The sequence below is a fragment of the Mobula hypostoma genome, chromosome 12 (genome assembly GCF_963921235.1).
Source record: "Mobula hypostoma chromosome 12, sMobHyp1.1, whole genome shotgun sequence".
Taxonomy (NCBI): Eukaryota; Metazoa; Chordata; class Chondrichthyes; order Myliobatiformes; family Myliobatidae; genus Mobula; species Mobula hypostoma.
Genome location: NC_086108.1, coordinates 12964684 through 12990797, shown reverse-complemented (window position 1 = coordinate 12990797; position 26114 = coordinate 12964684). Strand labels below are relative to the sequence as shown.

General features: G+C 45.9%; 1 protein-coding gene across 1 annotated transcript in view; it reads right to left on the bottom strand.

Moving 5' to 3' along the window:
- Nucleotides 1-26114, bottom strand: part of LOC134354613 (latent-transforming growth factor beta-binding protein 4-like) — a 346432-nt gene that overhangs the window by 171224 nt on the left and 149094 nt on the right. The window contains exons 3-4 of the mRNA XM_063063620.1: nucleotides 17359-17614; nucleotides 7908-8071 (exon numbers count right to left, since the gene is read on the bottom strand). Of these exons, the coding sequence (XP_062919690.1) occupies nucleotides 7908-8071; nucleotides 17359-17614 (420 nt within the window). The remainder of the gene's footprint in view (nucleotides 1-7907; nucleotides 8072-17358; nucleotides 17615-26114) is intronic.

Here is a 26114-nt window from a genome sequence, read left to right as displayed (position 1 = left end):
TGGATCAGCCATGATGAAATGGTGGAGCAGACACGATTGGCTAAATGGCCTAATTCTGCTCTTATATCTTATGGTCTTATGGTTACAGACTATCGAAGTCATTTGTTGCATGTAAATCTGGGAGTTTTTAAAGAATTAAGCCATACTGCATGCGTTGTAAATATCTGTTTTTCACGGACTAGAGTAGCACCGAAATCTTGTTGTCTTGAACAATGACAACAAAGCTCTATTCTGTCAGCTCAACCCTCAGCCCCCAGCATTACAGAGGAAACAGTCCAAGTGTGTCAAACCTCAAGTGAAACTAATACACTCCACTCCAAGTATTATCCTGGTGAATCCCTTCTGTGCTCTCTCCAAAACCTTCACATATTTTCTATACTCGGGTAACTAGGACAACATCATATATTCCAAATGTGGATTAACCAAAGTTTTAAGGAGCTCCAACATGATTCAGCAACTTTTATACTCAATGCCTAAAAGGATGAGGGCAACTATGCTGTTTACCTTCTTTATAATCACATCTACTTTGATTGCCATTTTCAGGGAACTATGGACTTGCACCTCAAGGTCACTCAATACCTCAGTGCTCCTCAGGGAGCTGCTATTGAATGATTCCTCTATTCTGAGGCTGTGTCCTCTGGTCTTAGACTTCCCCACCATAGGAAACATCCTCTCCATATTCACTCTATCGAGGCCTTTCAACTTTCGACGGGTTTCAATGAGGTCACTCCCGATTCTTCTGAATTCCAGTGAGAGCTGGTCTAGAGCCATCAAACTCTGTTCACGTGACAAACCTTTCAATCCCGGAATCATTTCTGTGAAACCTCTCCAATTTCAGCACGTCCTTTCTTAGACAAGGGGCCCAAGGCTACTCACAATACTCCAAGTGAGGGCTCACCAGTGCTTTATAAAGTTTCAACATTCTGTGCTTTTATCTTCTAGTCCTCTCGAAATGAATGCCAGCATTGCATTTGCTTTCCTCACCACCAACTCAACCTGCAAATCTCTTCAGCTAAAGAGTGGTGAATCTGTGGAATTCATTGCCACCGGTGGCTGTGGAGGTCATGTCATTGGGTGTATTTAAGGCAGAGGTTGATAGGTTCTTCATTAGTGAGGGCATGAAGGGATATGGGATAAGGTGCAGGAGATTGGGGCTGAGAGGGGAAATGGATCAGCCATGATGAAATGGCAGAGCGGACTTGATGGGCCAAATGGCCTAATTCTGCTCCTGTATCTTACGGAAGTTATTCAGACACATGAAGCAAGGTGAATGGAGGAATATAGACCCTGTGCAGGCAAATTTGATAAGCATCCTAGCTGAGTATGTTGGGGGAAATTGGGAGAGGTACAAAGGGTATTGGACAGCAAGTATTGAACTGCAGGATGAATAAACGGGGAGGAAGGGATTGTCCGGAAAGGCAAAACGGAAATGGAGACTTGGGAATGGAGGCTGTTACGGGGATGTAGATGTTACGGAAGGCTGAATGATACAGATTTCTTGCAGGAGGGAATTCTGATGGTCAGTGCTAGGCTCCAGTTTGAGCACAACTGTTCACATTAGGAAGGGTGGCTGCAAGCCAGCTGCTAAGAGGATGGATTACGTCTCCGTTGGCAAAGATCGAAGCAGCTATTTTAGTTGGCTGGGCTCCGCAGAATGTGAAGGCATTTAAACCCAGAGATTCCTGCTGGAGTTTGCCTGTGTAATATCAGCCATGGAACTGTACAAGCAGTTGCTGACACTGACACTGAGGCTTGCACTTGTGAACTCACAATGAGGCAGGTTCCTACTGACCCTCGTTCCATTTTTTTCCACAAAACTACAAAAGTCTATTCATACAAAAATACTCAAAATACAAACATCAAGTATTTACAAAGCAGTGGATAAGTCCAAATTAAAATATGATTATTACTGTCTATAAAACAGTCCCACCGCTCCCAGAAATCCCCTACTGTACCCATTATGACCGCATGCTCCCTCTTCAAGGGCATCCGGGCAGGAATGTATCCCCGGTAGAGGGGCAGGTGATTGGCACAGCCCTCGACTGTCCACCACTCGGACTCATGAATGGTCAGCTTGGCCAACACTCCCATAGACTGACCCTTACTCACTCAGAATCAGAATCAGGTTTATTATCGCTGACCAGTGTCGTGAAATTTGTTAGCTTAGCAGCAGTTCAATACAATACATAATATAGAAGAAAAAAAAGGTAAAAATAAATAAATAAATCAATCAATTACAGTATATGTAGACTGAATAGATTAAAAATCACACAAAAACAGAAATAATATATATTAAAAAAGTGAGATAGTGTTTATGGGTTCAATGGCCATTTAGGATTCAAATGGCAGAGGGGAAGAAGCGGTTCCTGAATAACTGAGTGTGTGCCTTCAGGCTTCTGTACCTCCTGCCTGATGGTAACAGTGAGAAAAGGACATGTCCTGGGTGCTGGAGGCCCTTAATAATGGACGCTGCCTTTCTGAGACACCGCTCCCTGAAGATGTCCTGGGTACTTTGTAGGCTGATACCCAAGATGGAGCCATCTTTATTTACGACCCTCTGCAACTTCTTTCAGTCCTGTGTAGTAGCCCACCCCCACCCCCCACCGCAATACCAGAGAGAGAGGAGCCTGTCAGAATGCTCTCCACGGTACATCTAAATCCTGGGCTTTAGTCAAACCATTTTGAGACCTGTGGATGATCAGGATTACTGTTCCATTTTAATATGCACAAGCAACAAAACTGCACCGCTCAAAATTTAGTTCAAATATTCCCTTGACTATTATTTTAAAAATATTGACCGTCATTCAGTATATTTACTGCACCTCAGTATGAATGTCATTGCCAAACAATGACAGTGATGTAATAGTATCAGCGACAGAAAGCTTTCAAAGCATCAGTAAGACCAAAGAACTGATTGTGGACTATTATTTTAAAAATATTGACCGTCATTCAGTATATTTACTGCACCTCAGTATGAATGTCATTGCCAAACAATGACGGTGATGTAATAGTATCAGCGACAGAAAGCTTTCAAAGCATCAGTAAGACCAAAGAACTGATTGTGGACTTCAGAAAGGGTAGGCCGGGGGAACACACACCAGTCCTCAGAGAGGGATCAGAAATGGAAAGAGTGAGCGATTTCAGCTTCCTGGGTGTCAATGTCTCTGAGGATCTATCCTGAGCCCAGCAGCCACAAAGAACGCATGGCAGCGGCTATACCTCATTAAGGGCTTGAAGAGATTTGATATGTCATCAAAGACACTCACATATTTCTACAAATGTACCATGGAAAGTATTGCCGTCTGGTATGGTGGGGGGGTGGGGGAGCTACTGCACAGGATCAAAGTAAGCTGCAGAGAGTTGTAAACTTAGTCAGCTCCATCATGGGCACTACTTCTGTAGTATCCGGGACATCTTCAAGTAGCGGTGTCTCGATAGGTGGTATCCATCACTAAGGACCCCTATCACCCGGGACATTTGTTATCATCAGGGGGGAGGTACAGGAGCCTGAACACACACACTCAGCAATTCAGGAACAGCTTCTTCCCCTCTGACATCCAGTTTCTGAATGGACATTGGACACTACCTCACTACTTTATTTCTATTTTTTGCACTATTGATTTAATTTAACTATTATATATGTATATTTACTGTAATTCACAGTTTTTTCTTTATTATCATGTGTTGCATTGTACCATTGCTGCGAAATTGACAGATTTCATGACCTATCAACATCTGCCGGTGATTTTAAACCTGATTCTGATTGAAGCTTTGAAGAATCTCCTTCTGGGACAGCAAAGGTTATCTACAGAACAAAATTCCATCACACATTCCCAGGGCAATGGCAGTGTGGGTTAGAGAAAGAGTAATGTTCCCTCTAATCTTCCCGACCAAATTGTCCCAGTATAAGGACAGTGATAGAAGAAAGCTACGTCTACACCATCTCCTCCTGCTCTCCCAGGACACGGACAGCTCTGGGTCATGGGCCGGAGTTCCTGCCATAGTCATGCGATGCCGATGGACCTAGAGCAGTGAGGTCTCCAGGGCCGAGAGCAAATGCAGAGAGAGAGAGAGAGAGAGAGAGAGAGAGAGCGCTAATATTTTCCATCCCTGCTGGCTGGGAAATACAGGCAGCTACAGCAACAACTGGAAGCTACTTTGTGAGGCGAGTGTCCATGACAGGTAATGACCTCCCCACCATTAAGCATATAGAACATAGAACAGTACAATACAGAAACTGTTCTATATAATTCACAAATGCTGGCATTGAGTTGTATTCACTTTAAGAGACTGTCTTGACATAATAACGTCAGTATAAGGCGACAGCTTTTGGTTTGTTCGCAACAGAAGTAAGGGGCTGCGGCTTTTGTTGAGCACATGAAACAACTCTTGTATGTTTTATTCACAAAATCCTATTTTGGTCACCTCAATGCTCTTGGACGATTCCAAAGCTACTTAACAACAAGTCAACTAATACAGTCAGAGTTTTGGGAGCAGCTCACTACATCTCGGTTAAATATACGTTTTTTATTATTTTTTTTTCTTTCTATATTGTCATGTATTGCATCGTACTACTGCTGCTGCTAAGTTGACAGGTTTCACAACGTATGCCGGTGATAATAAATCCGATTCTGATTTTCACAGGCGGAAGCCCAGTTCGCACTGCAAGTTATCACCACAGACAACACCAAATTTGACTATGTTGTAGCATTGCTAAGTAGTTTCAGTGCAGCCTGAGTGGCGAGTCTACTAGAAGACAGGACTGCACATGATAAGCATGTCACTCTGAAATCTCACCTGTTGCAGACTTTTGGACTGTCTGAGTCCGAGCATACCAAGCCGTTGCTCTCCTTATCCGGCCTGGGTGATGTTAGGCCTTCAGAACTAATGGACCACGTGCTGTCTCTCTTGGGCAATCGCCACCCTTGTTTTATTTTTAAAGACCTCTTTATGCAGCAAATGCCTGATCAAGTTTGCACAGCCCTTGTTAATGCACCTGTGAAGCTTGCTAAAATGCCAACACGTTGGAGGTCTATGAACACCGTGGGTTCCAGTCGCCAGGGTCATCTACTGTTCATTATGGACACCCTTTCAGGGCGACATTTCCTGTGTGACACGGGTGCTCAATCGAGTGTGCTGCCAGCATCACCTATTGACTATAAGACGAGATCCATGGATCCTTGCAGGGGGCTGCCAATAGACTTATGGGACATGATGCGTGACGCTCTGCCTCATTGGACAATGCTACACTTGGGACTTTGTCTTGCTAGACTTCTGCTTGGCACAGATTTCCTGCGCACCAAAGGGCTGTTAGATCTTAAGAACTGCTGGCCTGTGGATGCAAAAGACTTTGGGTCGTTACCCTGTGCCCACAGTAATTCCCCTTGATGACCCTGTCTAGCACGTGCACCAACACGTGAATTCACTTGTCTGCTGGGAAAATTCCCAAACTTCATCAAGCCCACATTTTCCACTACAGTCACAAAGCATGGGATCAAGCACCACATTTCCACACCCAGTTCAATGGTCCACGCCCGTGCACGTGGCCTGAATTCAGAAAAGCTGGCCAGCGTGAAGGCTGAGTTTGATTACACAGAATTGCTTGGCATTGTAAGCCCGTGGGCTTCGCCCATCCACGTGGTTCCTTAGCCCGATGGTGGTTGCTGTCCATGTGGTAATTACCGCTACCTTAACAAGGCCACCACGCTGATTGCTACCCAGTTACACATATTCAAGACTGTTTGGCACGTTTAGTTGGAAAGATAATTTTTTTCTACAGTGGACTTAGCCAGGGGCTACCATCAGGTCCTCTGTGTGTTGACAATGTTCCCAAAACACTGTTGCAACTCTTATTTGGCCTATTTGAGTTTCTGTGCATGCCATTTGGCCTGAAAATGCAGCAAAGATTTTCCAGCGACTAATGGACTCTGTTAAAAGACTTAGATTTTCTTTTTGTTCACCTGGACGACATACTTGTCACTAGCACATCCAAAACCAAACACTTATCACATCTCTGCACATTTTTCAAGTGCTTAAGCCAACATGGGCTGATTACTAACCCCGCTAAACACCAGTATGGGTTGTCTGCTATTGACTGTCTGTCACTGTATCTCTGCAGAAGGTGCAACACCCCTGCTAAGAAAAGTCCCTACTGTTACGGACTTTACAGTGCCCCGTACTACCAAAGCACTGCAAGAGTTTTTAGGTATGGTGAAATTCTATTACAGTTTTGTTCCAACAGCTGCTGAACTTATGTGCCCCTTGTATAGTGCCCTTAAAGGCAGTGCACCTAATCGCATGCTGGAGTGGTCAGCAGACATAACTAGAGCATTTGACAACAGCAAACGAGCTCTTTCAAATGTGACCCTACTGGAATACCTGCTCTCCAATGCACCTATAGATATCACTACCAATGCCTCAGACTATCCTGTGGATGCTGTGCATGAAGGAGGCCTTCTTCAACCAGCAGCTCCGCTTCCCCAACAGGAAATACATGCTGTTTGACTGCGAGCTTCTTGGTCTCTATCCGCCATTTTGGTTTTCTGCTGGAGTGTCGGAATTTACACTGTTTGTTGACCAGAAACCCCTCGTGGATGCGATGGCCAAAGTGTCAGACTCTTGGTGTGTGTGGCAGCAATGCTACCTGGCTTACATTTTGGAATTCACGGTTGACATATGGAACATTGAAGGGAAGGATAATGCTGTGGCTGACTGTCCCTCACAGCCTGCATTCAATCCTGTACACAATGGGATTGACTACACGGGCGTAGCAGTCGGCCAAGCTACCGATGATTCCAGGCTTACAGAACAACAGTCACGGGCCTGCGGTTGGCTGACTGAGTTCTGTGCTGTCAAAGTCAATCCTATGGCCACTGCAAATGCAATGTTCTGCTACTGCTGATTTCTCTGGTAACCCAAACAGATACACCTCCTGTGCTCCTTGATGTGAGTTCCCACCGTGTGCCCCGTCTGGCCGATACACACCTCTCCGTGTTCACAGGGAGTCCTGGAAACACCAGCCGTCCTGAGTTACCTTTGACCTGCATAAGCTGTGATTCACACTTCCTTATAGGTTTGTGGATAGTATTAATCCGGTATTTCTTCAGGATCCTGCCGATCTTTCCAGAAACTGTGGAAAAATAGGGAAGACAGATGGTAGCGACGGATACATCCTCATTGTTAGGTTTCCTGGTTTTACTGTAGGCCCTTTTAAAGACCTGACTGATTTCCTTCACCTTGTAGCCTTTCTGTAGGAATCCCATGTGTAATTGCCTTCTTTCCTTGGGGAGACTATCCAGGTCTGAAATAGTTTTCACATGGTCATTCAAAATAGAAAGAACCACTCCATATTGGGAGGTGTGATGGTGGCTGTTATTATTGAAGTATAAATCCATGTGAGTGGGTTTCCGATGGAAGCCATGTCCGGTTTCCATTGTACTAGAATGATAAAAGAACAGGAGGCAACTGTTCTTCTCCACCTCCATCGTAATTTAAAGGCACTACCACCTGTCTTCCTTATATTTCCACGGCTTCTGGAAGGATTGCCAGGATCCTGAAGAAATACTGGATTAATACCATCCACGGTTTCACTGGACCTTAAAAACTGCTCTGAGGGCCTCCCTGCCAGACAAGTGTCGGATTTTGTGAATAAAGCAAGCGAGAGTCGTTTTATGTGCTTAACAAAAGCCACAGCCCTTTACTTCCATTACCAACAAACTAAAAGCAGTTGCCTTAAGCTGACAACATTATGTCAGCCACTGTAATGATGACATTCAGACTCCTCCACTACTGTCCTTACAATGGCAGCTCAGGCTGATCACTGGACAGATCCTGGTAGTTCAGTCACCCACAGATCCTGAAGCTGTGCTTCAAAGAGTTCGATTTACAAAGACTTTCCTCACTGTTACCTTTCAGCTTAGATTGTTTGACAGCAGAATGTCCGTGCCCGGCCATCTTCGGGATTGCCTTGTTGCCCAGGCGCTCGGCGATGTGCATCGGTGAGTGACTCTTGGCAGCCACAGGGAGCTTGCTGGAGAGTTTCCGCAGTAATATGGCCTGGGAGTGCTTCACTCTGCAAAGGTACAGGAACAGCAATTCAATCACAAACTAGGAACAAGGAGCAATGCCTTGGTCTCGAGATTAACACACAACATTAGACCATAAGATATAGCAGCAGAATTAGGCCATTCAGCCCATCAAGTCTGCTCCGCCATCTCATCATGGCTGATCCACTTCCCTCTCAACCCCATTCTCCTGACTGCTCCCCGTAAGCTTTCAAGAACCTATCAACTTCTGCCTTAGATGAAACCAATGATGGGATCCACAGCTGCCTGTGGCACGAATTCCACAGATTCATCACTCTCTGGCTAAAGAAATTCCTCCTCATCACTGTTCTATATGGATGTCCATCTTTTCTGAGGCCGTGCCCTCTGATCCGAGACTCCCCCACTGTAGGAAACATCCTCTCCTCATCCACTCTATTTAGGCCTTTCAATATTCAGTAGTTTTCAATGAGATCCCCCCAAATTCTTCCAAACTTAGTGAGTACAGGCCCAGAGCCATCAGATGCTCCTCAGACATTAACCCTTTCATTCCTGGAATCAGTCTTGTGAACCTTCCCTCCAATGTGAGCCCACCTTTTCATAGCTAATGGATCTAAAACTGCTCATAATACTCCAACTGTGGTCTGACTAATGCCTTATAAAGCCTCAGCATTACATCTTTGATTTTATATTCTAGTCCTCTTGAAATGAATGGTAACATTGCACTTGCCTTCCTCATCACTGACTCAACCTGCAAATTAACCTTTAGGGAATCCTGCACAAGGACTTCCAAGTCCCTTTGCACCTCTGGTTTTTGAATTTTCTTCCTGTTTAGAAAATAGTCTGCACCTTTATTGCTTCTACCAAAGTGCATAGCTGTACACTTCCTGACACAGTATTCCAGCTGACACTTCTCCTAATCTGTATGTCCTTTTGCAAATGCCCTGCTTCCTCAATGCTACCTGCCCATCTATGCTGATCTTTGTATCATCTGTAAACTTGGCCACCAAGCCATCAATTCTGTCATCCAGAAAAATGACATGATTGTGACATGACTGTGGTAAGATCACATGATAATGACATGGGTCAAATAACGCTGAAAACAGGAACCAGAGGCAGAAAATGGCCCTGCCTTCCTTAGCCAGCGCTGTCATTTAATAAGATAAGTCAGGGCAGCGGCTAGGAGAGTGAGGAAACTTGTTGTGACCATAAGACATAGGAGCAGAATTAGGCCACCTGGCCTATCGAGTCTGCTCCACCATTCAAACATGGCTGATCCTTTTCTCTATCTCCTCCACAACCCCAGTTCCCAGCCTTCTCCCTGTAACCTTTGATGCCATGTCCAATCAAGAACCTATCAATCTCAGCCTTAAATACACCCAATGACCTGGCTTCCATACCTGCATGTGGTAACAAATTCCACAAATGCATCACCCTTTGGCTAAAGAAATTTCTCCGCATCTCTGTTTTGAAAGGGCACCCCTCTATCCTGAGGCTGTGCCCTCTTGTCCTAGACTCTCCCACCATGGGAAACATCCTTTCCACATCTACTCTGTCTAGGCCTTTCAACATTCAAAAGGTTTCAATGAGATCCCCCCTCATCCTTCTGAATTCCAGTGAGTGCAAACCCAGAGCCATCAAACCTTCCTCGTATGATAACCCTTTCCTTCCTGGAATCATCCTTGTGAACCTCCTGTGGACCCTCTCCAATGCCAGCACACCTTTTCTAAGCTGAGGGCCCCAAAACTGTTCACAATACTCAAGGTGAGGCCTCACCAGTGCCTTATAAAGCTTCAGCATCACATCCTTGCTTTTGTATTCTAAACCTCTTGAATGAATGCTAACATGGCATTTGCCATCCTCACCACCAACTCAACCTGCAAGTTAACCTTTAGGGTGTTCTGCACAAGGACTCCCAAGTCCCTCTGCATCTCAGATTCCTGGATTTTCTCCCTGTTGAGAAAATAGTCCACACATTTATTTCTACTACCAAAGTGCACGATTATGCATTTTCCAACGCTGTATTTAATTTGCCACTTTCTTGCCCATTCTCCTAATCTGTGTAAGTCACCAAAGACACTTGCAAATTTCAGCTCTATCGTGGGTACTAGCCTCCTTAGGACATCTTCAAGAAGTGACGCCTCAAAAAGGCGGCATCGATTATTAAAGTCCCCCATGACCCAGGTCAGGCCATGTTCTTATTGCTACCATCAGGGAGGAGGTACAGAAGCCTGAAGGCACACATTCAATGATTCAGGAACAGCTTCTTCCCCTCTGCCATCTGGTTTCTGAATGGACATTGAACCCATGAACACTACCTCACTACCTTTTTCCCTTTTTGCAATACTTATATAATTTAGCTTTATATACACATTTTTTACTATAAGCACAATTTTTATTACCATGTATTGCATTGTACTGATGCCCTATAACAACAAATTTGACGACATATGCCGGTGATATTAAACCTGATTCTGACGCTGAGATTATATTCTCGACTCCACATTGCCATCAAGCATAGCAACCTTTCTCCCCTTGCCTGCGCATCATCATTCTCTTCTACGTTAAAGTACTCATGGACTCTGCTCTGACTACTCCTTGGACGGCAAAGCTCCACAGGTTCACAATGATCAGGAAGACACCTCCGTGTACAATGGATAGTGACTTCTTTTTGAATAGAGTATCACAGCTCGAGACGCTGTAGCAGAGCAAATCCTCTCACATCCGCTCTGTCCGGATCTTATAACATTGAACAGTGCAGTACAGGAACAAGCTCTTTGACCTGTAGCATACGTGCCAAACATCACTGGCACAGTGGCATGGTGGTTAGCACAACGCTTTACAGTACCAGTAACCTGAGTTCAATTCCCGCTGCTGTTTGTAAGGAGTTTGTGCGTTCGTCCTGTGACTGCATGGGTTTCCTCTGGGTGCTCCAGTTTTCTCCCACAGTCCAAAAACGTACCAGTTAATTGGTTAATTGGTCATTGTAAATTGTCCTATGATTAGGCTTGGATTCAGTCAGGGGATTGCTGGGCAGAGCAGCTCAAAGAATTGGAAGGGCCTACTTTGTGCTACATCAATAAATAAATAATAAAGAATGCTAATTTAAAAAGCATGTCTAATTACACATGTTGAATTCCTTCCTCTCCAGCCCTTGACCTTTCCCACCCACCTGGCTTCACCTTTCACCTTCCAGTTAGCCTCTTCCCCTCCCCGCACCTTTTTATTCTGGCATCTTCTCACTCCTGAAGAAGGGTCTCAGTCTGAAACGTTGACTGTTTATCCATTTCCATAGATGCTGCCTGACCTTAGTTCCTCCAACATTTCGTGTGTATTGACATGGTCCATATCTTCCATTCCTTGCCTGTCTAAATGGCTCTTAAATACCACTGTATTATATATGCTTCTACCACGAACCCTGGAAGCCCATTCCAGAAACCTGCCACACCTTACCTCTCTTACCTTCGACCCTGGGTAAAGGAATCTGTCTGTCCTATCTTTGCCCCTCATAACCTGATAAACTTCTACCAATATGAATTCAGCCTCTAATGCTCTTGCTGATCCTCTCCAATCCAGCCCACATCCTGTTCTGCATTCCCCACCCTTTCTGAAATGAGGCAAACAGAACTGCACACATTATTTCAAATATGGCCTCACCAAACTTTTATACAGTTACAACATGACTTCCTGACTTTTCTGGTTAACAAGGGCCTCCAACAGTCTGGGTCGACCATGGGTGCTGCATCCTAGCTGACTAGATACATAAGCCCCAGCAAGCTGTTGCCCATGTAACAAGATCCCTTCTCCACGCTTCAGATGAATGATGGCTCTCAGTAGTGACTCCTTCAACTTCATCTGTGGGAGCAGCTTCATTTCTACCTTTGATGTCTGTTTTTTGCTTTTCAGTGTGGATGGGATTCTGTTGAAGACTCTGACCCAGAGTTACACTCAGACTTCGGTTCTTTGTGGTGGTGAGACCGGCTCCCGGGGGCTCGCGACTGGCCATTTTTCGAAAACCTAAGGACGCAGCTTAAAAGACGAGCGTGCCTTCAGGGTTCCGAGGTTCTGCGTCCCTGTGGACAGGCTGACGCTAAGCCGGTGCCAACTACTGAAGCATTGCAGGAGAAAGCGGTACATTGGGAAGAGAGGATCAGCTGTCAGAGGCTCTGCACTCGGTGAATCGCGCGCTCTCTCTCATCGGTAGGTGAGAGATTGTTGCCATTTCTCCGGTCGAAGAACTCGGGTAAGAAAAAGCAGTGCGACAGACTTTTAACCATAAATCAGTGAGTTGTTTTGTTATGTCTCCCCTCTCGCTGTCTAAGGGGAGACCTCTTTTTCTATTTTTTTATTGGACACGCTAAAGGCAGGAAACATGTTCCCGATGTTGGGGGAGTCCAGAACCAGAGGCCACAGTTTAAGAATAAAGGGTAGACAATTTAGAACGGAGTTGAGGGAAAATCTTTTTCACACAGAGGGTTGTGGTTCTGTGGAATGCTCTGCCTCAGAAGGCAGTGGAGGCCAATTCTCTGGATTCTTTCAAGAAAGAGATAGAGCTCTTAAAGATAGCGAAGTGAAGGGATATGGGGAGAAGCCAGGAAAAGGGTACTGATTGTGGATGATCAGCCATGATCACAGTGAATGGTGGTGATGGCAAGAAGGGCTGAATGGCCTACTCCTGAACCTATTGTCTATTTATTAGGGAGAGAGAGAGACAGACAGACTCTGAGGCCGAGGCCGTGGCCTGTGGTCTCAAATTGTCGGGTGAACGACTAGTTTTTGTTGTACTGCAGATCATGATCTTTATTAGGGGCTTTACTATTGCTTGCTTTGTGGGTGGAGGGTGCTAATGCTTTTTTGCAGAAGGGGGTGGGGGAGGGGCGTTGCTTCGCTGCTGCTTGTGTGTGGGAGGGTTGGAGGCGGGGCTTTGGGGTTGTAACATTTTAACTGTCACTCATTCTTTGGGGCACTCAAAGAATTTTTGTGGATACCTGTGAAAAACAGGAGCTTCAGGATGGATATTGCAGATATTTCTCTGATATTGAATGGAACTCTTGAGCTATTAAATTACTGAACCCAAAGGAACGGCAGAGACTGACGTCACTTTGGCATCAGCAGTGTCGCAGGAGTTGGCAGTCAGCATTTAACTCAATGTTGGACTGCCTTAGGGACTCCAGCTCCAGACTTTTCCATAGGGGCTTACTCCCAAAGCCTTCCCTATGGAATATATCCACAAGACAGCAAAGGTTTGAGATCAGAATTCTCCTTCTCCCAAATGAGCTGACAATCGTGGCTGAGAAGCTCCATCTGTCCGAAGGGTTTTCTACTCAGCACCCTAACCAATTAATGCAATATGCTATATGCCATCTTTGCAACCTTCAGAGAGCTATAGACTTGCAACTGAAGATCCCTCTGCACATCTGTTCTCAAAGGACCTGCATTTTACTGAATGCATTCCTTTCAAATTTAACTTTCCAAAATACAATCCTCACATTTGCCTTTTCCCTGCCCATATTTTGGACTTTCTTCCTTGAAACATAGGAGATTGAGAGGAGATTTGATAGAGGTATACAAAATTATGCCAGCTGACTTTTTGCACTGAGGTTGGGTGGAACTACAACCAGAGGTCGTAGGTTAAGAGTGAAAGGTGAGAAGTTTAAGGGGAACATGAGGGAAACATTTTCTCTCAGAGGGTGGTGAAAGTGTGGAACGAGCTGCCAGCACGTGGTGCATGCGAGCACGGTTTCAGCATTTAAGAGAAGTTTGGATAAGTACATGGATGGTAGGAGTACGGAGGGCTATGGTCCTGGTGCAGGTTGATGGGAGTAGGAGATTTACATGGTTTGCCATGAACTAGATGGGCCAAAAGGAAAGGCCCAAGGTTTGATCGATACGAGTGGTATTGGAAAGGTTGGATACGGGCCAAATCAAGCGAAGGAACCCAAGCCCATGGGCGAGGTCTGAACATTTGAAATGGCCTGGGTGTTGGAGTCAAAGGTGTGAGACGGGCCAGTTCGGCTATCTGCTCCATGGGGTTCACTCGCCCCTGTGCTGGACTGAGGCTGTGTCCTGCAACGAGTGAACATCTGGATCAGCTGCACTGATGCCCGGCTTTGTGAACTTCAGTTCCAAACGCTGTTTCCTTGCTTTTATTGTTTGCACGATTTGTTTTATTCCTCTCTCTTTGCACACTGGGTGTTCGATGGTCTTCTTTCGTTTCTTTTGGGTTTCTTTGTTTTGTGGCTGTCTGTAAGGAGATGAATCTCAGGTCGTATAATGTATACATACTTTGAACTTTGAAATACTGGATTGATCTGAGGCCCTGAGGTTGGTTTGGCTCAGCAAGTGGAAGAAAACAAAGATAAGATGCACATTTTTTAACCATCCATTTCAACACTGAGCTTTAAAAGTAAACCCAGAAAAATATTGCTTTAAAAATTAAAGTTGACTTTGCTGACTTCAAATGCTATAAGTTAATGTGGCTCAATATGAAGTATGTTTAAATACTGGCTAATCACAGGTTTCAAAGCCATCAGGTTACAAAGACAGGGGATAAGTTACTGAAGCCTCATAATCCAAAAGTGAGAGTTCAAATCACACTATGGTAACTAAAGAATTCTGGAAACTCAATATCTTGCTTTCAAGTATCTTCTGTGTCATTAACTGTGTGAAAAACCACGTTGTTGTAAAAATTCACTGGTTCAGTGATATTCTTCCTGGAAAGAAATCTATCTTGAGTAAGCCTGGCTGTGTAGGAGACCAGACCTGCTCGTAACAGGCTGGAAAACCACAAGATTGGACACCAGCCTGGCCTGTGTAAGAGACCAGACCTGTTCTGGATAAGGGCTGGTAAACCACAAGATTGGTCACCAGCCTGGCCCATATAGGAGTCCAGACCTGCTCTGTAACAGGCTGGAAAACCACAACTTTGGACACCAGCCCAGCCTGTGTAAGAGTCCAAACCTGCTCTATATCAGGGCTGGAAAACCTTGCTGTTGGAGCACCACCCTGGTCTGTATAACAGACCAGACCTGCTCTGCAACAGGGCTGGAAAACCACTACATTAGATACCAGCCTGGCCTGTGTAAGAGACCAGACACGTGCTGTAACAGGGATGGAAAAGCACACCATTGGACACCCAGCACTGAATTCACAACTCACAGATCTTCCACAGATTGTCTCCTGTGCTGGGACCCAATAACATTGAATTCACAACTCACAGACCTTCCCCCCGAGCATCTCCTGTCCTAGGATACCAGAACACTGAAATCACAACTCACAGAGCTTCCACAGATTGTCTCCTGTGCTGGGACTCAATAGCACTGAATTCACAACTCACAGACCTTCCCCCAGATTATCCCATCCCAAGATACCAGAACACTAAATTCACAGTTCACTGAACTTCCCCTCGATCATCTCCTGTCCTAGGATACCAGAGCACTAAATTCACAACTCACAGACCTTCCCCCAGATCATATAGAACATACATAGAATAGTACAGCACAGTACAGGCCCTTCGGCTCACAATGTTGTGCCGACCCTCAAACCCTGCCTCCCGTATAACCCCCCATCTTAAATTCCTCCATATACCTGTCTAGTAGTCTCTTAAACTTCACTAGTGTATCTGCCTCCACCACTGACTCAGGCAGTGCATTCCACGCACCAACCACTCTCTGAGTAAAATACCTTCCTCTAATATCCCCCTTGAACTTCCCACCCCCTTACCTTAAAGCCATGTCCTCTTGTATTGAGCAGTGGTGCCCTGGGGAAGAGGCCCTGGCTATCCACTCTACCTATTCCTCTTATTATCTTGTACACCTTTATCATGTCTCCTCTCATTCTCCTTCTCTCCAAAGAGTAAAGCCCTAGCTCCCTTAATCTCTGATCATAATCTCTAAACCAGGCAGCATCCTGGTAAATCTCCTCTGTACCCTTTCCAATGCTTCCATATCCTTCCTATAGTGAGGCAACCAGAACTGAACACAGTACTTCAAGTGTGGCCTAACCAGAGTTTTATAGAGCTGCATCATTACATCGCGTCCCGTCCCAGGATACCAGAACACGGAATTCACAACTCACAGACCTTCCCCCCAATCACCTCCTGTTCTAGGATACCAGAGCACTAAATTCACAACTCACAGACCTTCCCCCAGATCATCCCGTCCCAGGATACCAGAACATGGAATTCCCATCTCACAGATCTTCTCCAGATCGCTTCCTGTACCAGGACCCAATAGCATGGAATTCACAACTCACAGTCCCTCCCCAGTTCGTCTCCTGCAGCAGGACCCAAAGGCACTGAATTCAGAACTCGCAGACCCTTCCCCCAGATCATCTCCTATGCCAGGATCCCAAAGCACTGAATTCACTCCTCACAGATCTTCTGCCAGATCTTATCGTGTGCCAGTACCCCAAGCACTGAGTTCACAAATCAGAGCCCAATAACGGCGGTGTCATCAGCAAATTTGTATATGGCATTGTAGCTGCACTCGGCCTCTCAGTGAGAGGCGTAAAGCAAGTAGAACAGGGGGCTAAGTACACAGCCTTGTAGTGTGTCTGTATTGAGGGAGACTGGAGGAGATCTTGTTTCCAATTTGACCTGACTGGGGTCTGCAAGTGAGAAAATCGAGGAGCCAGTTGCAAAAGGAGGTACTGAGGCCAAGGTCTTCGAGCTGTGATGAATTTTGAGCAGATGCTAGTATTGAATGCTGAGCTATAGTCAGTGGCGAGCATCCTGATGAATTCGTCGTCATTGTCTCGTTGTTGCAGAGCTGAGAGAAGGTCCAGTGAAATAGCATCTGCTGTTGACCTGTTGTAACCTCAACTCCTGGGCTGCACATCCCAGGCTCCCACCATCTCTGTGTAAAAAAAAAACTGACCCTACCTATGTCCTTTAATCTCCCTCCTCCCACCAACTAAAGCTCTCTTCTCCAGTATTTGACATCTCTGCCCTGGGAAAAGGATTCTCCACTGATGCCTCTTGTAATTTTATAAAGCTCTGATACTGCAGATCTTTGCTAACACACACCAAATGCTCGAGGAACTCAACAGGTCAGGCAGTATCTATGGAAATAAATAAGCAATTACCTTTGGGCTGAGACCCTTCATCAGGACTTCTAAGCCTCTGACGTTCTAGGGATTACAACCTAAACTTGTCCAACCTCTCCTTACAGCCAAGAGTGCAAGGGATGTTGCATTGTCACTAGGATCATCAGCTGCCACTCTGCATTGCATTGTGAACCCACTGTCCCTACAAGGTACAATGTCCAGCGTGCTTCAGGCACGGCTCCCCCTTAGTTCCAGCAGCCCCGGTACTCACGATAGTGGCTGCCGTCGAACTGTGGCTTTCTTCCGGCTAACGTAACGGGAGATGACTGCTTTTCTTCCCCCTCGCCCTCTTTCTCCCTTCATACTGCTGCTGGTGGACACGATTTCCAGAGGCCGAACTGTGATGTTCGACCGGTGCTGCAGGGATACCTCAGTCTCACAGCGTCTGCCCTCAAAGCCGGGCTTGCAGGCGCAGGTCTGCGGCCGCTGACAAAACCCACCGTTACGGCAGCGTGGGATGCAGAGTGCTGTAACGAAGCAGGCAGCAACAGTTGGAGATTAAAGAGATTAGTTTCATTTGTCATAAATACATTGAAACATATACAATGAAACGCATTGTTTGTGTCAGTTCGAGGATGCGCTGGGAGGGGGCAGCCTGCAAGCTTTGCCATCTTTCTGACGTCAACATAGTTATGCCCACAACCTATTAACTCTAACTCGTACATCTCTGGAATATGGGAGCACCCAGAGGAAATCTACGCAGTCGCCAGGAGAACGTACAAACTGCTTACAGACAGTGATGGGTCAGCAGCATCTCGCAAGTATAAACTCCAGCCGACCCTTCCCCTCAGTCTGAGGAGAAGGGTAACTGCCACATTCTGCCCATGAACCACGTGGGACAGTATGCACTGACATCTGAGATTTCTGAAATTTCAAAGGTATGAGATGCAAAGAGACTTGGGAGACCTCATGCAGGATTCCCTAAAGGTCAATTTGCAGGTTGAGTCTATGGTGAGGAACGCCAATATGATGTTAGCGATCATTTCAAGAGGATTAGAATAAACAGTAAAAGCAAGGAGGTAATATTGAGGCTTTATAAAACACTGGTGAGGCCTCACTTGGAACATTGTGAGCAGTTTGGGGTCCCTCTCCTTAGAAAGGAAGTGCTGACAATGGAGAGGGTCCAAAGGAGGTTCACGAGAATGATTCTGGGATTGAACGGCTTCTCATCTGAGGAGCGTTTGATGGCTCTGGGCCTGTACTCATTGGAATTCAGAAGAATAAGAGGTGACCTCATTGAAACCTATTGAATGTTGAAAGGCCTCAATAGAGTGGATGTGTGGAGGTTGTTTCCTCTGGTGGCGGGGTCTAAGACCAGAGAGCATAGCCTCAGAATAGAAGGGCATCCTTTTAGAATGGAAATGAGGAGGAATTTCTTTACAAACAGGAGAAAATCCTGCTGAAAGGTCTCGACCCGAAACATCATCTATTCTTTTCCAATGGAAGCTGCCTGGCCTGCTGAGTTCCTCCAGCATTTTGTGTGTGTTGCCAGGGATTTCTTTAGCCAGCGAGTGGTGAGTCTGTGGAATTCATTGCCACAGGTGGCTGTGGAGGCCAAGTCATTAGGTATATTTAAGCAGAGGTTGATAGGGCATGAAGGGATACGGGGAGAAGGCAGGAGATGGAGCAGAGAGGAAAATTGGACCAGCCATGATGGAATGGTGGGGCAGACTCAATGGGCCAAATGGTTTCCTGTATGTCACCAAGAGGTATCACAGAGGAGCCATGAAAGTCACACAACTTCATCCTATGGCAGTGAGCCACGGCCACAAAATGGAGGGAGGAATTTGCGAAAGTTGCCATTACTGGGACAACAGTACTGTAAAATCAAAACCTCTAAATATTGGAGATGGAAACTCAGACAGAAAGCTCTGAAAATCCTCATCAGATTGGGACACAGAACTGACGGTCATCGACCTGAGATGATGACAGTTTCACTTCCCACAGAAGCAGCCTGACAGGGTGAAGTTTTCCAACATTTGGTATTTATTTCTTAGTACTGACTGACAAATTGTTGGAACCGTAAGAAAGTCCCCAGACCCTGATGGATTCCATCTGGGGGTTCTGAAAGTGACAGAGAGATAGTTGTGTTTGTTACAGCTTTCCAAAATTCCCTAGATTCTGGGAAGGTTCCAGATGACTCAAAATGTTATTTGTATTCAGATGATCTATGAATATGATTCATCGAATGAACTATGAGGAGTAAACCAGTCAGTGCACTTGGTTGGTAAATAAGATTGTGGCTAATCCTTTACTTCAGCATACTGTTCCTGATCTAATCATTAACCCAACTCCCATCTAACTACAGGAACATTTCAGCCCCTTGCAACACACTCAGCAGGCCAGGCAGCATCGATGGAAAAGAGTAAACAGTCAACGTTTCAGGCCAAGACCCTTCTTCAGGACTGGAAAGCAAAGGGGAAGGTGGCAGGAAGTGCCCTCCCCCAGAGTGGTCACACCTGCTACTGTGGCAGGCGTATGGGACAGTGTGTATAGAGAGTACCGCCAATCAAGGGCCCCACTACTCCAAGGGAAAGCCTAATAAATTGGCCTCTGTTTCTTCTTGCATTTTGTCTCTGAAGGGTTGGGGAGATGATTTGTTTTCACAATAAGTGTGGGTGAACTTGAGTGTTGCCAACCCCAGCTCTTCTGGCTGGAGGAGGTGTCTCAGTAGATTCAATAGGTACATTTAATATCGGAAAAATGTATACAATATATATCCTTATATTCTTTTTTTCACAAATATCCACAAATCCACAAAAGCAGAGGAGTGCCCCAAAGAATGAAGGACAGTTAAAAGTTAGAATCCCAAAGCACCCCCCCCCAGCTCCCCCTCTCACGCACAAGCAGCAGCAAAGCAAAACACTCCCCCCCCACACCCCCACCAGCAAAAAAGCATCGGCGCCCTCCACCGAGTACGCCAGCGCGCAGTAAACCATCAATAAAGACACAGACTTGCAGTACCCCAAAGACCCGGTAATTCGACCACAGGCTCCCTCTCTCTCTAATAAGGGGAAAAAGGGTGTCCCCAATTCACAGTGAGAGGGGAGACATAACAAACACCTCACTGATTTATGATGTTAAAAGTCTGTTGCATCGCTTTTTCCGAGGTCTGCGCCCAGAGAATCGGCCCCAGAAAGGCTCAGGTCTCTGGACACACAACCCCCGGCAGCTAACCCGCTGCTCCCGATGTTCTGTGTTCTCCCGCGATGCCTCAGAGGCACCAGCCTTGAATCAGCACTTCCCCAGAGCCGCGAAAATCCGGCATCCCGAAGGCACGCTAGTCTTTCTGACTGCGTCCTTGGGATATCAAAAAGTGGCTGGTCACGAGGCCCTGAGAGTGGGTCCCATTCCCGCAAGGAACTGGTCAGAGTGCAACTCCAAGTCAGGGTCTTCCAATGAACCTTGAAAAGGGAAAGAAGAGATATTAAAGGTAGAAATAGAGCTGTTTCCAAAGATGCAAGCAAAGAAATCGCCGTTTAGCGCCATCTTGACTTTGCTCCGCTCTCTGGGTCTTTACCCATGCTAGCGAGAATTACTCCACTCTGTATAGCCGAAGGTGTGTGACGGTCCTGGGCCAGTCACTGGGGCGTGAAGGGACATTCACTGTGTGTGTGTGAGGTCCATGGGGAATTAACCAGCCACATCCTGGGTCTCTCAGCCTCCCCTGAAAGGGCCCAGAAATAGCCTCCAGTTTCTGTAATGGCATTCCTGTCTCCGCCACCGGCCGTCAGCTCGACAGGATGCCTCACACGGCTGCTGTTGCAGATGCGTCCACTCCAGGGTCTCCGATTCAGTGTTTTTCTCAGCAATCAACTCAAAAAAACAACCTCCGGCTTACGATGGCCCTGCTGAATCGCAGCAATTTCTGGCTGGTGGTCGAGCAAACAGAGGAAACAAATAAATACTTTGTAATCACTCTTTTTCTGCCAAATGAGCATCGCAAACAGTCGCCTGCAACTTCCCTTTGGACTTGGAGGTAATTGGATGTGGCAGAACCGAGGCAGTGGGCCTGTTGTCGAGAGCAAGGAAGACCCAAGGTTCAATTGATTTAAGTGCTGGGCCGAATCAGAAAGGTCCGTTACTGATTAGCAGGGTCCAGGCCCCAAAAGTGTACTGAAATTACTGATCCCGACGTACGGGCGACAATTTAAACGCCGGAGCAGACTGAAAAGGTCATGGTGTCGAGACCAGAGACAAGGGATGGGCCAGTTCAGCTTGCTGCTTCACTCTGAGCCAAGCTAAAGGTCCATGGACTACAGCTCTCAATGCTATTTGCTTGCGTTTATTGCTTCCACAAATTGTCTTTTTTTCTGCACACTGGATGTTTGATGGTCTTTTTTTTAATGGATTCTTTTGGGTTTCTTTGTTTCATGGCTTCTTGTAAGAAGATAAATCTCAAGGTTGTATAATGTATGCATAAATGTACTTTTTTTTAGATTATGAAGACACGTAGTCCTCTTTTATTGTCATTTAGTAATGCATGCATTAAGAAATGATACATTATTTCCTCTGGTGTGATATCACAAAACACAGGACAGACCAAGACTGAAAAAACTGACAAAACCACATTATTATAACATATAATTACAAACAGTGTAATAATACCATAACTTGATGAAGAAGTCCATGAGCACAGTAAAGTTCAAAGTTTCTCAAATGTCCCACATCTCACGCAGACAGGAGAAGGAAGAAAAACTCTCCCTGCCATGCCGACCACAATCCGACTCTGAGTCATCCGAAAACTTTGAGCTCTGATCAGCTCTCCGACACTGAGTACCGAGCGCTATCTCTGTCCGGACGATTCGACCTCCTTCTAGGTCACCAACAGCAGGCAAAGCTGGGGATTTTGTGACCTACCCTCCGAAAGATTCCCGACCACACAGTAACGACAGCAGCGGCCGAGCGTTTCAGAAATTTCTCCAGATGTTCCTCTGTGCTTTCACGTCCATTCTCCATCAAATCAGAATTGTCCATGGCCCCTATTTAACAGATACGATATCATTTTTCACCGGAGGGCTGCGCACACGCAGGCGCGCCGCCATCTTCTCCTCCCACTTTGAAAACCATCCCTGCTTTGTGAAATGTAGCACAGGACACCATAGAAGCCTGTCTAATGTACTGTCCCTACCTTAGGAATGTAATAGAGCAGGGGGTTCCAAACTGGGTCCATGGACACCTTGGTTAATGGAAGGGGTCTGTAGCATAGATAAGGTTGAGAACCCTTGGTATTAGAGAAAGCTTCACTCCATACCTAACCTGTCATGAAAAACTAGTTTCTAATTTTGTTTTACTTTATCCAGTAAGAAATGTAAATTCAAACAATCTACCCAATAACTTTCAATGGTATTCACTATAGAAGATACCCCAGGATATATTGGAGAAAATTTGGCCCCAGCTGCCTTGAAACATTACAGCAGGAGATGTCTTTGATGTGTTGGTTTGGGGAAGGAATTTCAGATCCCAGGAATGGCCTCTGACATTCCTGTGTACACTGCCACCCACAGGGCAAACACAGGCTGACACAGGGGAGTAAATCAGAGAAATACATCAATTACTCGGTCCCAAAACAACGTCGGGGAAGAAGGTGATGGGCTGCAGGTCCTGTTCCTGCATCTGGACTGTGCCAGGACACAAAACTCTGCCATTGTGTGGCTGGTTAAGCAGACTCTGACTGGAATTTGTCAGTGAGACCAAAGAATTGATTGTGGACTTCAGGAAGGGAGCACACACCAGTCCTCATAGAGGGATCAGAAATGGAAAAAGTTCCTGTTTGTCAGTATCATTGAGGATCTATCCTGGGCCCAATATATTGATTCAGCTACAAAGAAGGCACGTCAGTGGCTATTTTTCATTAGGAGATTGAGGAGATTTGGTATATCACCAAAGACGCTCACAAATTTCTACAGGTGTACCATGAAGAACATTCTCACTGGCTGCTTCAACATCTGGTATGGTGGGGACAGGGGTGCATTGCACAGGATTGAAATAAGTTGCAGAGACTTGTTAACTTACTCAGCTCCATCACGGGCACTAGCCTCTGTATTATCTAGGACATTTTCAAGGAGCAGTGCCTCAGAAAGTTGGCATCCATCATTAAGCATCCCCACCACCTAGGATATGCCTTGTTCCCACTGTTACCATCAGGGAGGGGATACAGAAGCCTGAAGGTGCACACTCAATTATTCAGGAACAGCTTCCTCCCCTCCGACATCCAATTTCTGAATGGACATTGAACACGATCTCACTATGTTTTTAACTTTTTTATTTTTGCAATACTTATTTAATTTAACTATTTAATATATATACTTAATGTAATTCACAGTATTTTATCTATTATTATGTATTGAATTGTACTGCTGCTCCAAAAACAACACATTTCACAACCTATGTCGGTGATATTAAACCTGATTCTGATTTGTGTGATATGCCCACTCTAAAGGCTTGGGAAAGGAAAGGAGCTGGCAAGATGCAGATTAACTATAACCTGTGATATACTGATCATATTGTTCTGGTCTTTGTGCTAAACTGTATGAGGTCGTTTCAGTCACTGCCATGAGTAGTTCTACCCCTGGAATTTTTTCATTAACCTCACTTGAAAATTCATCTGATTCAAGTCTGACTCTCTCAGAAGTTTGTCTTTTCCTGTTGGACACCTTGTTGGGCTGTAAAATAGACCAGGTGTTGCTACACCAACGCCATCAATCATTGTGCTTACTGCAACACACTGCTGGCTCGCTCTCTGCTGGGATGGGTTCACCTTAAGTTCTGATGAAGCCCTGCCGTCAGCCGATTGTAACTGAAGCTGACAGCAACAGTGCAATAGGGAGCCACACTACGTGGCTCTACAGATGAGGACAGATAGGCCAAGGGCCAGGATCTGCGGCAGTAGTTGGAGCCCTGGGTTATTAGGACTCAGTACAGGGGCTACAGTGAGCAGTTCAGCAGATGAGTGAGGAACATCGTGCAGCCGTTCTGCACCTGCAGGTTCCTGTCAGCATTCAGTGTCTGGTCAGAAGTGACCATCGATATGAAGTGGAAACATCAGACACTGCAACCTTACTGGTACAGAACAGCTCAAGCGTTTCGTCTGGAAAATGTAGATATCCGATCTCTCTCTCTTGCTGTCTTCAAAGAACCTGCTCCCTCCAGGGAATGAGGCATATACACACTTCCTGGTGATTCAGCAGGGATCAAGGTTCAAGATTCAAAGTTCAAGGTACATTAATTAACAATGTATAAATGCAGAATACAACTCTGAGAATTGTCTTCTCCAGACAACCACAAAACAAAGAAACACTATATAACCAGATCAAAGTAAAGCATTAATACCACTGCCCCACCCCCCCACGCAAACAAAATGCGCAGATGGACTGAAACCAGTGCCAACAATAAGCAAGCTTAGACAATCAGTCTCCATTATGTCACAGGGACAATTGAGTATGGCCAGAACGACAGGTACGTTCATGTCCTAAAGACGTCTAAAAACATCCAGGCATTGTCTCCGCACAACATCCTAGATTCCATCAGGGTTAGTGACTCCAACTAACTTCAACCTCTCTTTCTTTTGAACCTGGCTGATTGGACTTGTGGGCTAATCCGACAAAGGATCAAAGCTATGTTGAGGAGGGAGCCCACAGACAGGATCATATAGTAATTGTGTGCCTACGATCAGAGCAGGTGGAGAATTAGAAATGAGAGCTCAGACTGGTGTTCCTTGCTCAACTCCATTTACACTGAAGAGCTGCAGTTGGAAATGCCATTCAGAATGTTGGGAATAGAACAATACTGGGAGCATGATTAATGCACAAGATGATTCATAATGACACCTAATCCAACATTCCCAGGAAGGGGATTTATTTACTCAGATACAGCGTGGAGCAGACTCTTCCAGCCCTTCGAGGTACACCGCCCTGCAAACCCCCCATTTAATCCCAGCCTAATCACGGGACAATTCACAATAACCAATTAACCCTCCTCCCACTGTCTTTGGACAGTGGGAGGAAACCAGAGCACCTGGAGGAAACCCACACGGTCACAGGGAGAACTTACAAACTCTGTGCTGCCTTCAGGGCTTCCAGTTGATCTTCTTGATTCAGTCACCGGTATGAACCCCCAGATTAACTGACAATGGGACCCGAAGTCTGCAGTCATCAATTCACCGGCCCTTGTGCCTCCTGCTCGCACGGATCTGTGATCCAGGGACAGCCCGGTGTCCACAGAAGTCCCTCATCACCCACCCACATCACTGGCCTGGACTCTGGCCTACCACGAACTCCTTCACATCCCTGTCGCTAAGCCCCAACCTGACCCCTAACTCCCCTCTCTCTGTCACATCTATAGGGGTGGAGGTGAGAGATGGGCTAGCTCGGCTCGCTGCTCAATGGGGTCTGCGTGTCTCTGTGCTGGCCTGAGGCTGTGACCAGAACCTAGTGAACACAAGAGCACAAAGGGAACTAGGCTGCTATCGTCACAGTCATCAGTACCTGCAGACCAGTGCACACAATCATCATATAGTGGCTACAAGGACATCAACAATCCCTCTATGGTTCAACACGAGTTGATAGGGTGCTTAACAAGGCGTCTGGTGTGTTGACCTTCATTAGCTGGGGGATTGAACTCAAGAGCTGCGAGATAATGTTGCAGCTCTATAAAACCCTGGTTAGACCACACTTGAAGTATTGTGTTCAGTTCTGGTCGCCTCACTATAGGAAGGATGTGGAAGCTTTAGAGAGCCTGCAGAGGAGATTGACCAGGATGCTGCCTGGATTTATTTTTTGTTAATTAGAGATACACCACAGTAACAGGCTCTTCTGACCCAATGAGCCTGTGCAGCCCAAGTACACCCATGGGACCTATTGATTACTAACCTGTACATATTTGGAGTGGGGTGGGGGAGGCCGGAACTCCTGGAGGAAATCCACACGGACCGCGTCAGAGTTGAACCGTGCTTGCTGTGCTGTGATA